General features: G+C 54.4%; 4 protein-coding genes across 4 annotated transcripts; 1 reads left to right on the forward strand and 3 right to left on the reverse strand.

The window, feature by feature from the left end:
- Positions 1–1,203: 1,203 nt before the first annotated feature.
- GUITHDRAFT_120085 (hypothetical protein) lies at positions 1,204–3,995 on the reverse strand (the record flags this gene model as incomplete). Its single annotated transcript, XM_005820618.1, has 12 exons — positions 1,204–1,308; positions 1,525–1,574; positions 1,687–1,777; positions 1,971–2,196; positions 2,466–2,554; positions 2,738–2,819; positions 3,101–3,168; positions 3,213–3,242; positions 3,292–3,321; positions 3,381–3,432; positions 3,479–3,520; positions 3,571–3,995. The coding sequence occupies 12 exons, from the start codon at positions 3,993–3,995 to the stop codon at positions 1,204–1,206; spliced, it is 1,290 nt and encodes a 429-aa protein (XP_005820675.1).
- Positions 3,996–5,074: 1,079 nt separating this feature from the next.
- Positions 5,075–6,554, reverse strand: GUITHDRAFT_147716 (hypothetical protein; the record flags this gene model as incomplete). The annotated part of the gene is made up of 8 exons (XM_005820619.1): positions 5,075–5,296; positions 5,336–5,373; positions 5,420–5,470; positions 5,528–5,570; positions 5,794–5,860; positions 5,911–6,329; positions 6,415–6,489; positions 6,540–6,554. 8 exons carry the CDS (start codon positions 6,552–6,554, stop codon positions 5,075–5,077), a joined length of 930 nt encoding a protein of 309 aa, XP_005820676.1.
- A 1,282-nt stretch (positions 6,555–7,836) lies between these two features.
- GUITHDRAFT_120087 (hypothetical protein) lies at positions 7,837–8,694 on the reverse strand (the record flags this gene model as incomplete). The annotated part of the gene is made up of 1 exon (XM_005820620.1): positions 7,837–8,694. One exon carries the CDS (start codon positions 8,692–8,694, stop codon positions 7,837–7,839), a length of 858 nt encoding a protein of 285 aa, XP_005820677.1.
- A 1,744-nt stretch (positions 8,695–10,438) lies between these two features.
- On the forward strand, positions 10,439–12,707 carry GUITHDRAFT_147717 (hypothetical protein; the record flags this gene model as incomplete). The annotated part of the gene is made up of 6 exons (XM_005820621.1): positions 10,439–11,107; positions 11,563–11,630; positions 11,835–11,928; positions 12,120–12,170; positions 12,330–12,457; positions 12,557–12,707. The coding sequence occupies 6 exons, from the start codon at positions 10,439–10,441 to the stop codon at positions 12,705–12,707; spliced, it is 1,161 nt and encodes a 386-aa protein (XP_005820678.1).
- Positions 12,708–14,168: the final 1,461 nt, after the last annotated feature.

The raw sequence follows: 14,168 nt of genomic DNA on the forward strand, positions 1-14,168 counted from the left end.
GCTGGGGCAAGGGGACACGGGCTGAGGAGCAGGGAAGACACAGGAGGGGTTCAGAGGAGAGGGAGACGCAGAGGAGCAGACGATTTGAGAATAAAGCAGAAGTGCCAATGTGGAAGGACGGGGAGGAGAAGGAGACAACGCTCACGGTATTGGAGGAGGAAGGTAATCTTCTAGCTTGCTGTCTCTCCATCGTTCCATCTAGACATAATCCACATCATTCTCTTCCTCTTCCTCTTCCTCCTCCTCCTCCTCATCATCATCATCATCTCCATCATCATCTCCATCATCATCGTCATCATCTCCATCATCATCATCATCATCATCATCATCATCATCATCATCATCATCATCATCATCATCATCATCATCATCATCATCGTCATCCTCCTCCTCCTCCTCCCAACCCCCACACCCTCCAACACCAGTGTCAGCAACCCTCATCCTCCTCCATACCTGCTCCCACTGTCTCGGGCCTGACCTCTTCCCTTTGACTTGCCCTTTCAGTGGACAACATCCCCGACCTAGACGACAAATAGGAAGAGCAGCAGCCGGAGCAGCAGAGGCAGAAGCAGGAGGGGCAGTAGGGGCGGGAGCAGGAGCGGGAGCGGGAGCGTCAGTGACTCAGGTCTCCTCCTCTTTGAAAAGCTTCTCACATGTCTTCAAGGTTGTCTCTCCTCATCGCCTCTGAAGTCTTGATCACCCTCCTGAACCACCAGTCACTCCTCTCCATCCCCTACCTCCCTGCACCTCCTCCTCCTCCTCCTCCTCCTCATTAACATCAGCATCATCATCTCCGTCGTCGTCGTCATCATCATCATCATCCTCATCTCTATCATCATCATCATCATCATCATCATCATCACCATCTCCGTCATCATCATCATCATCATCATCATCATCATCATCATCATCATCATCATCATCATCTCCATCATCATCATCATCATCATCATCATCATCATCATCATCATCATCATCATCATCATCATCCCTCCCTCGTCCTATCCTGCCTTGCTAATCTTTGTCTTGTGCTGCAGCTGCTTTCCCTTTGTCAAATCGTTTCTTCTTTTTCTTCTCCCTGACCTGTCCTCGCTTGCGACTTGGTCTATCTCTCCTCCTGTTTGATTCTGTAGACCCTCCTGCCCTCTCCTGTCACTCAGACACATCAGCTAACTTCCCTGCAGTCGTGTCTATCCTGCAAATTTACTTCTTCTCTTGACAGACCTTGAAGATTTGTCTTAGCCCGATGGTCTTTAGAAGAACCTTGTAAAAGATGATCTGAAAGAAAAACCCCACGAGGCCCATGGACTAGAAAGATTTCAAGTCAGTTCATCCAACGATACTTTCTGACTCGTTTCTTCCCTTCCTCTCACGTAAATCACCTGATACACTCTCATCCCATTTTCAACTACCTTGAGCCCCCAGCAGAATCTAATGTACTGTCATCAACTACTACTACGCTAGCTGGATCTCAAACTCCCCTTCTCTGTCGCTCGTGTCACACTTTTCCTCCCAGTCTCTTACCGTGAACGCAAACCCCGTCTGTAACGCGTTCATTCCCATCCCATGCGACTCTACACTGGAAGAGAGAAAAAGAACGATCCCTGTTGAGGAGCCGGCGAGTCAGCAGATGTCACACAAGCAGAAAGGAAAGTTAGGGAGGAGATCAAGGGAGAAAGCGCAAACCAGGAAAAGAAAAGCCGTTGGCGAAGCTGACGACCCCAAACGCTATGGTTAGCCGCATGATCAGCTTGTCCTCCGTCAGAATTTTCCATTTCTACTCTCAAGTATCAGAGGGAAGAGAAAACGAGAGAAGTGAAGAGGAGAAGAGATGAAGGATGGGAAGGAGAGGAAAAAAAAGGGGAGGGGAGGGGAGGTGAAGAGAGGAGACGAGAGGAGACGAGAGGAGACGAGAGGGAGGGAGAGGAGAGGGAAGCTCAAGCAGGACGGAAGAAAGGAAAGAGTTTGACCTGCATGAGGGTCAAGTGAGCATGATTGATCTTTTGCTCCTCGGCCTTCTTCTCTCCTCCTCCCTCCTCGTCCTTGACGGTGCTCGTCCCGTTTGCGTGCTCATCCTTGTGCTCCTCGTACGGAACGGTTGCCTCCGCCCTTGCCTTGCTCCTCCGGTTTCTCCACCAGACTTGGAGCGCATCCCCCACACCATCGTAAGTGCGCTTGCCGTGCATCTCCGGCAGACTGACAAGAAACAGGCCAAGTCAACAAGACAAGGAAGACCGATGACGGGGGAGGAGGGAAGAAGCAAGAGGGAGGGACAAAAAAGAAAGGATAACGCGATGAAGATGATCACGGCAAGCAGACATGGCTGCCGAAGGGCGAGGAAGAGAACACGGGCAAGAAAGAGGAAGTGAACAAGGGCGAGGAAGAGGAAGTGAACAAAGTCGAGGAAGAGGAAGTGAACAAGGGCGAGGGCGAGGGCAAGGAGAGCAACACGTGGTGGCCCCTACCCGAATAGAACCATAACGAAAGTGATTCCAGGCGGAAGAGACAAAGCGATGCAGGGGGCGATGAATGGATCTTGAAAGAAGAGACCAACCTGACCAAGATGTCTCAACGACTTCAAAACCTCTTCCCTCCCTGTCCTCCCCTGCTCTTCGCTTTTTTCCCCATTCCCTCCATTACCACCATCCTCCTCATCGTCCTTCATTACCCATTGACATCCTTTTCTCTCTCCTCCAACTTGTCCTCCTTCACTCCCCTCCAAACTCTCGGTACGAACCATGAATCCCCCGACTGCTGACGAGAAAGTTCGAGCAAGAGCAAAAGTCGCTCCGAGGTATGCGAAGGGAATCGCCCGTTTCCTGTTGCACAGACAAGCTTCTCAGATATGCACATGATGGCAGAACAGAGACAGGGAGTAGGAGGAGTAGGAGAAGTAGGAGGAGTAGAAGGAGTAGGAGGAGTAGGAGGAGTAGGAGGAGTAGAAGGAGTAGGACGAGAAGGCAGAGGGGACAAATTTCCTCTGGACCAACAGCATCAGCCCAGGTAGGATACGCAGTGAGGAGGAGGTATCAAATAGCAGCTGAGCATCGAGAGAAAGGAAACGACGAGTCGGAGGGGAGGCTAGGGAAGTGAGCGATACCCTGGGGGGATCAAGTCGGAGATTGCAGCCCTTGAAAGTGCAAAGTTTGTGTTGAGAGCTCCGATCATCTGGTAGAGCATCAAGACATAGCCTGCACGTGCGGTTTGAGTACCATGCGGCTCAAGATTGCAGTCCAGGGGTCCTGTGGGGATAAAGATGAGCATCAAAGGAAACTTTGTCACAGCACGTACATGAATGAAGCCAAGCGCAAAAGTCAAAACCTGCGAGTCAGCCTTCAGCTCCTTTTCGTGTCCTCCCCTCCCCTCCACTCCTGAACTACCGTTGAGGTGAAGAGACCCAAAAGGATGAAGAAGCGTCTTCCACAAAGATCACTACCCCAATACAATTAGCAAGCATCATAAAAACCAGCGCTCCTACCTCCAATGGCCTAGAACCATGCTAGTCGCGAAGTTCGCTAGACTGATTGATACAACGAGTTCAGACGACAAAGCGACAGCAATTAGTTCAACCTGTACGCTCCTGTCAAGACGCCGACGACAACTCCCACCTCTGCTTCAGAGAGCTGAAATCGATCCTGGCAGAGAGCAGGCAGGAAGGGAACAGGACCAATGAGAGCCACGGCATCGCTGGCAACGGCGAGGAAGATACAGGACACCTTGAACCAAGGGATCTGAAAGTTGTCGTAGTTGGTCTCTTCGACCTCGATCTTCTTGCTGTCTGAGTCTGTCTCATCTTGTAGGTAGGTCAAGGAGTTGTTCACCCAGAACTTCTCGTCCTCCACACTTTCCTCCTTCCCCCACTCAACTTTCGGACTCTCCTCCTCAGACTGGCGCGCATTGTTGGGACAGGCATGCTCATTGGCCTTGACGTTGAAGCCGTCACGTGCCTTTTGGCTGCTGGAGATCTGATCTGTCTCATGCATTCCAACCGCCATCCGTGAAACGCAGGAGCGTCGGGCGATCTTTGCGTGAAGAGCAGCAGGTTGAAACCTTCGTCTGTAAGGATCATCAGGACGGTGAGAAAGACAAGGTTTACAGGTTGAGAGCTCCACTATGATCGGATATCTGTGCTATCAGTTCTATCACCATACACCGGCAACATGATCGTGATATGCTATCTTGATGATAAACTAAACCACCTCAAAACAAAAAATGATTGAAAAATCTAGTAGCTTGCAAGACAATCCTTTCCCTTCACCCTCTATTGACATTCTCTGTCTTTCTACCATGTCTCTCCGTGTACCTTCCTCACCCCGGATCTCTCTATCCCATCGACACTCTCTCCTGTCTCCGTCCATCGGCTCCTCTGCCCTGGTGTTTTCGCGGCTTTATCACAAGCATTGCGGGGGACGCGATCGACGCACATAGAGGTCATTAGAGGGGGTAGGTGTAGGGATAGGGGTAGGTACCCTCATAAAGCCATTGTTCAGTCGGGTGTTAAAAAAAGGGGGGCCCGAGGGGTACTCAAAACGGGGGCAGGGTCAGGTACTGAGGGGTCAGGGCAGGGGTCAGGGCAGGGGTCAGGGCAGGGGTCAGGCCTCGGATAACTTGACGAGTCGGAGGGCCCGCTCGTCCTGGCACGCCGGGCCGGGCTGCCAGTGAATCAAGTTCTCGGTGCCCGGCGGTGCCTCACTGACCATGACCGTCTCCGAGGCTCAAGCTCCGACGAGGCTCACGCCTGAGTTCCGCCGGAGAGTCGCTCAGTTCAACCGTTGAACCCGTGCCCCCGGCGCGGCGAGTACTGCCATCATGGCATTATGGCACCGTGGCACTCGGTTCGACGGTCTGTGGCACCGCAGTCACGGTCACGGTGGAAGGCCCTTGAAGGTATACAAGACTTTAATATGAGCTGAGAGAAATCCTCTGAGCTGGGGTGCTCGCGTCTCGGCGATGAAGGTGCTTGTGACGATCACCGTGAGAGAACTGGAGGGGAGTCGCAGGGGGCGGGGGGCTGGGAGGGTTCTGAGCGAACATGGAGGGATACTCATGAGCACTGGTCGTGCTGGAGTGTCTCCTACGGTCGTCCTGGTGGGTTGGAGTCCACATGCTCGGGTAGCTCTTTCTCGTGTTTGCCACCTCCTTCTCTTCCTGAGCCAGTCTGACGCGCAAGCCATGTCAGAAGACCGACAGCGTTCAAGTCAACATGCCTGAGGCCCTCAGCAGCCTCCGCCAGCTGCTGCTTGAGTGAGCGATAGCGCTCTTCTGCAAGTCTCGTCTTCTCCGTTGCCACATGATACTGCAAGAGGTTAGGCGAGAAGGAGCTATGAAACTTCACCTTGTACTTGGATCTTCGACTTTCAAGCACTGGAGAGTCTGCAGATACAAGTCAGTTGTACCTTTTGAGTATCTCAGTGACAACCTGGAACGATCGCGGCATAGTCTCGATCAGCAGCTTGGCTGAAGCTTTTCGCTGCCAATAAGAGATGAGGCGTGAAACAGACGAAGACGAGGACACCTAGCACGTGACCTTGACGCACGATAGTCTTGAGCAGCACAAGAGCTTGTAAAACCTGGAGGAACAAAAGATCAATGCGATCACGTTGAGTGAAATGCTACAATCTATTTCTTTCTCATCGTATACCCCGCTTTCATCCCTGACCAAACAGCCCCACCCTCACTCCAACACCCGTGAATCCCACCGCATTTCTATCAACCACAAAATGCGCTTGCTTCAATGGCAATCTCTAATCCTCGTCCTCGTCCTTGTCCTTATTGGCATCTCTTGTTCCATACCAAAAGTTTCCAGAAAGCTTGTGACCAGATCGCGGCAGACTCGGACACCAGAGTTTTCATTCCATGACTGAACCCAAACCTCATAAGGGCATGGAGCAGTGCCACAAGGATTCTTACCGGGTTGGCGTTGATGGCACAAACTTTCTGGCAGCATCGGGAATTCGTTTTGTACAAAAATCGAGGGCTCGCAGATTGCATATGGAGCTCCAAAACAAATGAAAGTATGCAACTATGGTGGACATATATCTGACAAAGTTGAGATTGAAGGATCTTCTTTCCTTTGGCATCGAAGAGGATTTTGTGCTGTTGGTGATTCTTGCTTTCCCTGCTTTTGATCTCGGCAAGTAGGAGGTATTCAAGGAATTTCTCGATATCTCTTCCAAATGCTTGCCCCCGTCCTTCATCGACATATTGAAATCGCTATCCTCAATCTGAGACTTCTGCAGCGACCATGGTCTATCTCGGAGATCAGCCATTTGCGAGATTGGATCAAGAATCCGAGAAAGGTTTCTGTTGTTGCTTGAACGATAAGCTTCCTGCATGAATTCATCGGCGAACGCTTCCGACTTCTGACTAATTGCAGAATCTGCATGTGTGCTTCTTTTTTGGAATTCTTCATACCTTTTGTTCCTGTCTGAGTTCAAGTTCAGTCTCTGACTGCTCGGATGCGAAGGATTGCTTGACTGTGTCGAGAACCTGATTGAGTCAACAAGTGACAGAAATGACAAGAATATCACGCCGAGTACCCTTCTATTTCCCATTTAGGTATTTTTAGTATGTCATAAAGGTACGGATAGACCACTGTGTTGACGAATTTTGTGTAAGAATTATCTGCGAAAAGGGTCTCAGATCTTGTTGAGTGTCAAAACTATCTACAAAGGCATTAGCCCTCATATGTATCACTGTCAGAGTTGTCACAAAAGCAATGACTGATTCAACACCTAGTAGAGCCCTAGAGTTGCTAATGAACTTTGATAGATTGCACACGTGGATAGGCATGAGAGAAATGTAAACTATACTCCTCCAATCAGGAAGGACAGCAATCTCCTCGCAAAGCAAACCCAGATGTCACATCAAGAAATGAAATATAGCTCTGTACATCATCAATGGAGGTGTGTACATCATCAATGGAGGTGTGTACATCATAACCGGTGCATGACCGATATCACCACTTGAAGCATGTTCAACATGGTTTGCGGCACTAAACACACGAGGTTCAAAAGTTTGAAATGATGCTGATAACCCGCATCCCCGCTCAGATCCACTCTTTGTGATCCGGAATCCGGGCCCGCGCCAGGTAATTTTTAGTCTGACCCGGCGGGGTGACCGGGCGCCGCGCGGCGACGGTGACCTCCGCGTGACCAGGTGATCTGCTGACCGGAGGGGACGAACTCGCTCCCGGTGTGTAGTAAGTTATGTCACTTCGAACCAATTGAGGGAGTGAAGGAGCCAAGATACGTGCCAAGATGATGACTGGCGGCGGGCCAGCACCGCCGGTAATCATGTGACCTTCCCGGGGATCGGACCGTGGCACGGGCACGGTGGCTCCGGCGCCGAGTCCCGGCTGAGTCACTGGACTCAGCCAGCCTGGCAGAGTATTGTTAGAAACTGGCTTCAGCCTGTGCGAGCGCCTGAGGACAATCATGGCATTGGAGCTGCAGTCACGGGAGTGGAGGAGACTCTTTGTTTGATCAGCGCGTCAAATCTACCAACATACCTCACACTGTACTGACCTGTACGGACTACCGTCATTGATGCCTTGACTCATGATGATGATAGCCTTCCCCATACTGCCACGGTCTGAGGCACCGCCATTGTCACCCAGTGTCAGTGCCGGGATGCCACCTGCCCTGATGAGCAGCTCCCAGTCCGAGGGTCTAGGCAACAAAGCACTGAGGGGATTAAACGTTCCCGTCGTCGGAGTTAGGATGGACAGTGGTTTATTGGAAGGTGAACGTCGTTTGCTGTCAACCATTCATTTCTACAAGTACGTGTTCAACACATTCATGGTGTGAGTGTGGTATTAGAATATAATTCTTTATATCAATCAGAAGTCCAGCAACCCGCAAGTGAAATCTGGTCTTCCTGATCGTAAAGGAAATTCGTATTCGCGCCTTCTCGTGTAGCACTGGGAAAGAAATCTACACCTTCTACATTCAAGGCGTCCTCGATTGTTACCTCACTCAACTGATCGAACCATTGATCCTGCTCTTCGCTATTCCACGAGAGTTCAGAAAAGCGCGGCTGCTGGCAGCTTGAACCGCTGGTGAATTCCTCGACCACACTAGGCAAGGTATCTGATCCGTGAGGAAGTATGCTATGAAAATCGTCTAAACTCGCGCCTGTGACACTTGAGTTTCTGTCTTCCAGCACAGCTTGCGCTGGTGTATTCGTGAGCTCCAACCAGATGGTGTTTTCATTTTCTTCAGGCTGAATGTCTCCAGCTCCGTGTTGCTGAGTTCGCACCTCAGCAGATCTGTTTGACTTGGCACTCTGCCCCCACGAGCTGTGCGAGACGAGCTGCTGGCTGTTGCTTGAGGGATGTCGCATGAGCACCTGCCTTGTCTTCGAATCCTTCGTGTAAGGCCACCGGCCTATGCCCAGCTTGCGACAAGCGATCTTGAAGCTCGTTAAGGAGACTCCCTGAGCGCCCCACGTCAGTGCGACCAGAGACAGCGACAGAGACAGAGACAGAGAAGATAGAGAAAGAGAGAAAATAAGAGAGCTTACCAGCATGTTTGCTGCTACGTCTTGCCGGAAACGAAAAAGTTCTTGCAGGACGCCCTGACTGAGGACCACCGGCCTGTCTTTGCGGATGAGCCCAGTCTTGGTCCGTGTCTCAATAATCACTGAATCTGTGGGAGCCTGGATGCGAGCATGGGTTTGCTTGCCTTGCGCCATTGCACCGATGAGAACCCTGTGATGTTGCCGTGCTCCTGCCGCCGTGCGTGAGAATTTAGCCGAGGAAGCAGGTGTAAGCGTTCCTCCGAGTCTGCTCAGTCGTCACATGATGGCCAACGTAACGTGACCTGTCGGTCTTAATGTCAGCGTCCTCAGCATTTTATCCGGTGGCACACCGGAGCATCCGACGCCCGTTGCCCTCTTTGTCATCCGGGCACTCACACCGCAACGGTTCAACGGTTGGGCAGCACGCCGGCAAGCGCCGCGTCACGGCCGCAAACAGTAACCGTGGAAACTTTCAGTTAGCGGAACTGAATGCGGCTACAACAATGAGGCCCTACACTGTGACAAGGCCACCGTGTGATCAGACCGTTCAGGGGCCGTGCCAGGACACGCCCGCCGGGCACCGCCGCGGCACCGTGCCACTGCGCGGCGGCCCACTGTTAAGTAAGTTCCGAGAGTCACTAAGTTCAAGTTGAAACTTCCGAAAACTGCCATCGGAAAGCGGGGGCCTTCCGGTTCCGAGACGGTTCAGAAGTTCACGGTTCATTGTCAGTTCCCGACGCGGCCGCGCGCCGCGCGCGGCGGCCGGGGCCCCTCCGAGGCTCGGCGATCAAGTTGCTGACTCAGTGAGACTCAGGCCGCTCGCCGCCCGCTCCCGCAGTCCGATCACTCGGCAGTGCGCCGCCGCGTAATCAGTGATACTAGCCTAGCGGCTCCCCGGACCGCTCCGCCGGTCACTGTCGCACAGGCCAAACGGCGAGAAGAGAAAAGACAGCGAGAACCAAACCTAATCCTGCCGACACAGTGTGATGCCGCCCCCGGCTTCAACCGTACTCAGGGGTACGCCCCATAGCCGGCCGGGCCCGGGGGCGCGCCGTCACCCGCCGTGACCGTGCCACCGTACGGCACCGTACGGTGGGGGTGGCCCGGCCGCTACGGCCCGGCACCGTACGGTACCGTCACGTGCCGGGCCGGGCCCGGGCCGCCAAGCCGCTCAGGCGCGCGGCTGGGCCAGTGACCGAGGCCCTCCGAAGCCAGTAGTGGGCCCGGGGCAGCGGGATCCGACGAGCATTTGCCCCTCCCTTCGCCTTCATGCCTTCCAGCCCTCCATGCTCCTCGTCCCCTCCTGCCTCCTCTTCCTCTCCTGCCTCCTCTTCCTCTCCTGCCTCCTCTCTCCCTCGCTTACCTCTTCTGGACTTACCTACTTTCTCCTTTTCTTACTTGTTCTCCCCTACCTCCTCCCTCTCTCGTTCTCCTAGACCCTCTTCTTCTACCTCCTCTGTTTCTCTCTTACCTCTTTCTGGCTCCGTTAGCTGTTTCTCTCACTCTCTTCACCCCTCCCTCCCTCACGACGCCCCTCCTCTCCTCCTCCTAATCCAGTCTTCAATTTACCCCCGAACTTCGCATGCCCTTCATTTGTCATTTGCCGCTCTCTCATTTCATTCCTTCTTCCCCTCCCCTTCCTTTTCCTTCTGCCATTCTCCTTATCCTTTCACTTGCTAAGAGGAATAGTTTTCCTCCTTTCATACCAGGCTCAGCCACTCCCATAACCGTCCTCATTCTTGGATGCGCAGCTCCAGCCTCGTCCCTTACCTTAACTTCCTCGCCATTCCCCTCCCTCGTCTCTCCTGCCCTTCACAACCACACCTGCGCCTCATCAATCGCTGATTTTCCTTCCGCTCCTGTTCACGCTCACGACTGTCCTTCTTGCAGGCAGCTTGCAGCACAAGTGGAATGTCGCATGCTCACAGGTGATAGGGGATATCGGACCCTCTTCCTCCTCCTTCTCCTCCTCTTGGAACAGATGCGGAGAGCTTCACCCTCTCATGGCTGCCCGAGGGCTGCTCGTGGAAGCACGGGTTTGCTGCTGCGGCTGAGAGGAGGAGAGGAGCAGGACTACGAGGCTGAGCGAGAAGCCAAGTTGAGGAAGAACGCGGAACTGCTGCGGCAACTCGGGCTGGCGTCCTCGGTTGTAGCGACCGCCGACCCCTCAAGAAAGAAGAGGACGAGGACGAGGAATGGGCAAGGGAGGAAGGAGCCGGTGACTGAGGGGATGGACGACAGCTTTGTCCGCCGATCGCTCAGGACTCGAGCAGCCGTCACGTACGCCGAGAGCAGTCAGGCGTCTGAGGACTCCGGGTCTAGCAGCCCGTCTGAGAGCATGTCGGAGGACGAGGAGGACGAGGAGGTACGGTGGGATGACTTGAGGCCTCGATCCCGAGGAAGACCGTCGGGTCAGTACGGGAGGTACATGCTGAAACATGGACCGACCCCCACCGGACCCGGCCGCAACTCCTCCTCTTTCGAATGCCCGGAGTGGGCGCCGGCGGCAGAGGTGAAGGAGCTTTACGAGTTGCTAAAGATGAAGAGAACGAGGATTTCCAAGGCATCGAACGTACGAACTTTCAAGGTGAGAGAATGAGGCGAATGAAGGACAGAAGGAGGGGGAGCAGGAGGACCAGGAGGACCAGGAGGACCTGAAGCGGGAGGAGCAGGCGCAGGAGCAGGCGCAGGAGCAGGAGCAGGAGCAGGAGCAGGAGCAGGAGCAGGAGCAGGAGCAGGAGCAGGAGCAGGAGCAGGAACAGGGGAGTCAAGCGCAGAAGGGCAGGAGGAGGGGACGGTAGTGAGAGAAAGGTGGAGGAGGATCGAAAATTGCAATGACGAAAATGGACGGAGGGGGGTCGGTGGCGAGAGTTGTGCGGAAACAGAGAAATGACGGGAATGAAGGTATCAAAATGCAGGGGAGGAGCAGAGATGAGTTAGGAGCAGGGAGCACTGAGCACCGAAGAGCGAGGAGGAGGAGCAGGGAGCAGGGAGGAGGAGCAGGTTGGGAAGTTAGGGGGACTGAAGATAACGATGTAGCAGATCGCTCATGATCGCGCGCTCTGGGACATTGCCCTGCACCTGCCAAAGACCACAAACGATCTGATCAAGTGAGTGTATGAAGGAGCGAATGAAGAGATGAGGGGAGAAGGCGGCGGGGAGAGGTGGGAGATGGGAGGTGGGGGGAAGGAGGAGAAGGAGGAGAAGGAGGAGAGGGAGGGGGGAAAGGATGGAAGGAATGAGGGAAGGAAGGAGAAAGAAGGAGGAGGGAATGTTGGAGGAAGATGATGGGCTGGTGTGTCCGGCGGTTGCAGATGTTGGGGGTTCGGATCTCAGAGGACGAGGAAGTACGGCGAAGAATTCCTGCAGGTCTTGAATGCCTTCAATGCATCATGGAAGCCGCCACAGGTAGCGTCTCCTGCCCTCTCTCCTCGCCTCACCCCTCACCCCTCATCACCTTCCTCCCCTCTCCCCTCGTCTCCCTTCTCTCCCCCTTCTTCTTCTCTCCCTCTTCTTCTCTCCCTTTCTTTCTTTGGCTACTTCTCTTCCTTGCTTGCTCTTGTCCCCGCTCGCTCCGCTGACTTTGCTCCTTGCTGCAGCCCACTCGTCTTTCCCCAACCTTCCGTATCCCGAGCATACAACGGGTTGCGGTGAGTCATAAGGAGGCAGGAGGCAGGAGGCAGGAGAGAGGAGGAGGAGGAGGAGGAGGAGGAGGAGGAGGACAAGGAGAAAGAAGAGGGGAGGGTGGGGGGGGGGAGAGAAGGAAGGGGAGGGGGGAAGGGGGCTTATCTGACTAGACACCACCACAGGCCCCTCGTTCCTCTTCTGCTTCCACCATTCCGCTCGGCTCTGTCTTCTTCAACGGCACCTGGTACCTCCCCGTCCCCAACAAGACGTTGCCCTGGCTGCCCTCCTCCTGCAAGAGTTTCTACGGCAGGTGGTACGTGCCCATGGGAGCTTGCAAAAAAGTCGTTCCCTCCTACCCTCTCGATCTCTCCCCCTCTCCCCTCTCTGCTCCCGCACAATCCAATCCAAGGAAAGAGCCGGAGAAGGAGAAAGAGGAGCAGGAGGAGCCGGAGAAGGAGAAGGAGGAGCAGGAGGAGCAGGAGGGGGAGCAGGAGGAGCAGGAGGGGGAGGAGGGGGAGAATGACAGCGAAGGGGCTGAAGTAGAGCAGGAGGTGGGATAATTGTGGGAGGTGGACAGGGATGAGGACGAAGAAAACAATCAAGGGAAGGAGGCAGGAGGGAGGGAAACGATAGAGGAGGAGAAGGATTATTCATACGTCAAACAACTTTATGTTATCAGAAGGATTGTAAATATGCACTAACGCTCGTAAACCCTCCATCTTCTCTCCTCCCTCCTTATGTCTTTTCCCATTCCCTCTCCATTGTCCCTTCTTTCCTTCTTCCCATCTTTTCTCTGCTCTGCTCTGCTCTGCTCCCCTCTCAGTGTTTGCTTTTCCACTCGTCAACATTCTTGAGCGGCTTCAGCCCAAGCGCAGCTGGGGGGTCAGGTCAGCTCGCGCAGCAGCAGCAGCAGCAGCAGCAGCAGCAGCAGCAGCAGCAGCAGCAGCAGCAGCAGCAGCAGCAGCAGCAGCAGCAGCAGCAGCAGCAGCAGCAGCAGCAGCAGCAGCAGCAGCAGCAGCAGCAGCAGCAGCAGCAGCAGCAGCAGCAGCAGCAGCAGCAGCAGCAGCAGCAGCAGCAGCAGCAGCAGCAGCAGCACCTCGCAGCTTGTTGGCCTCGTCGATCTCCGTGTCAACTTCCGTCCCCTTCTCCTGCTTCCTCATGTCAGCCTTCAGCTCTTCCCCCAGCACGCCCCCAGCTCTTCCACCCACTTTCAGCCGCCCTTGAAACTTTCCCAGCTCCACTCCCTCTCCCGTACCTTGATCTTCTTGACTTTCTTCTTCTGCGCCGGCTGCTTCTTGTCCCCTCCCTCCTCCTCTTCCTTCCTCCTCCCGCGCGACTCCGACCTGCTCCTCGACCTGCCGCATACTTAGTGGCTGCTCGCCCTCCTCTTAGCCTGACCTCCGGTCCCTCGATCTGCTCCTCGACCGGTACCTCCTCCTCTCCCGAGACCGATCGCGCGAGCGGCTGCGGGACGGCGACCTCCTTCGCGGAGAGCGGCTCCTTCTGCGCTCTCTGGAGGTAGAGCTGGAGGACAAGTGAGGGACAGTGAGAGGATACACAGGGGAGCAAGGAGGAAGCAAGGGTAGGGAGGGAACGGAGGGAGGAGGAGGGAGGGAGTAGAGGGAAAGGGCGGGGGGCGCAGGAGAAGCATGCTATTCTCACCGTCTCCTCCTTCCTGCATCTCCTCGTCTTCCTCGCGACGATGATCTCTCTCGCGATCGCTCTCTCCTGTACCTGTCCCGTGACCTGGCAGCTGCTTCAGACAAACATCCTTCCTTCTACTACTGCCCCATCTCAAGTTATTGCCTCTTGCCTTCTTTGTCCAACGCCTGTCATGCTGCTGCTACTCCTCCTCCTCCACTACCACCACTACCACCAAATCCTCCTCCTCCTCCTCCTCTACTACCACCACTACCACCAACTCCTCCTCCTCCTCCTCCTCCTCCTCCTCCTCACCTTGATCGCGATCGGTCTCTTCCTCGATCTTTGTCGCGATCTCGATCCCTCCCACGATCCCTTCC

This window comes from Guillardia theta (genome assembly GCF_000315625.1).
Source record: "Guillardia theta CCMP2712 unplaced genomic scaffold GUITHscaffold_170, whole genome shotgun sequence".
Lineage (NCBI taxonomy): Eukaryota > Cryptophyceae > Pyrenomonadales > Geminigeraceae > Guillardia > Guillardia theta.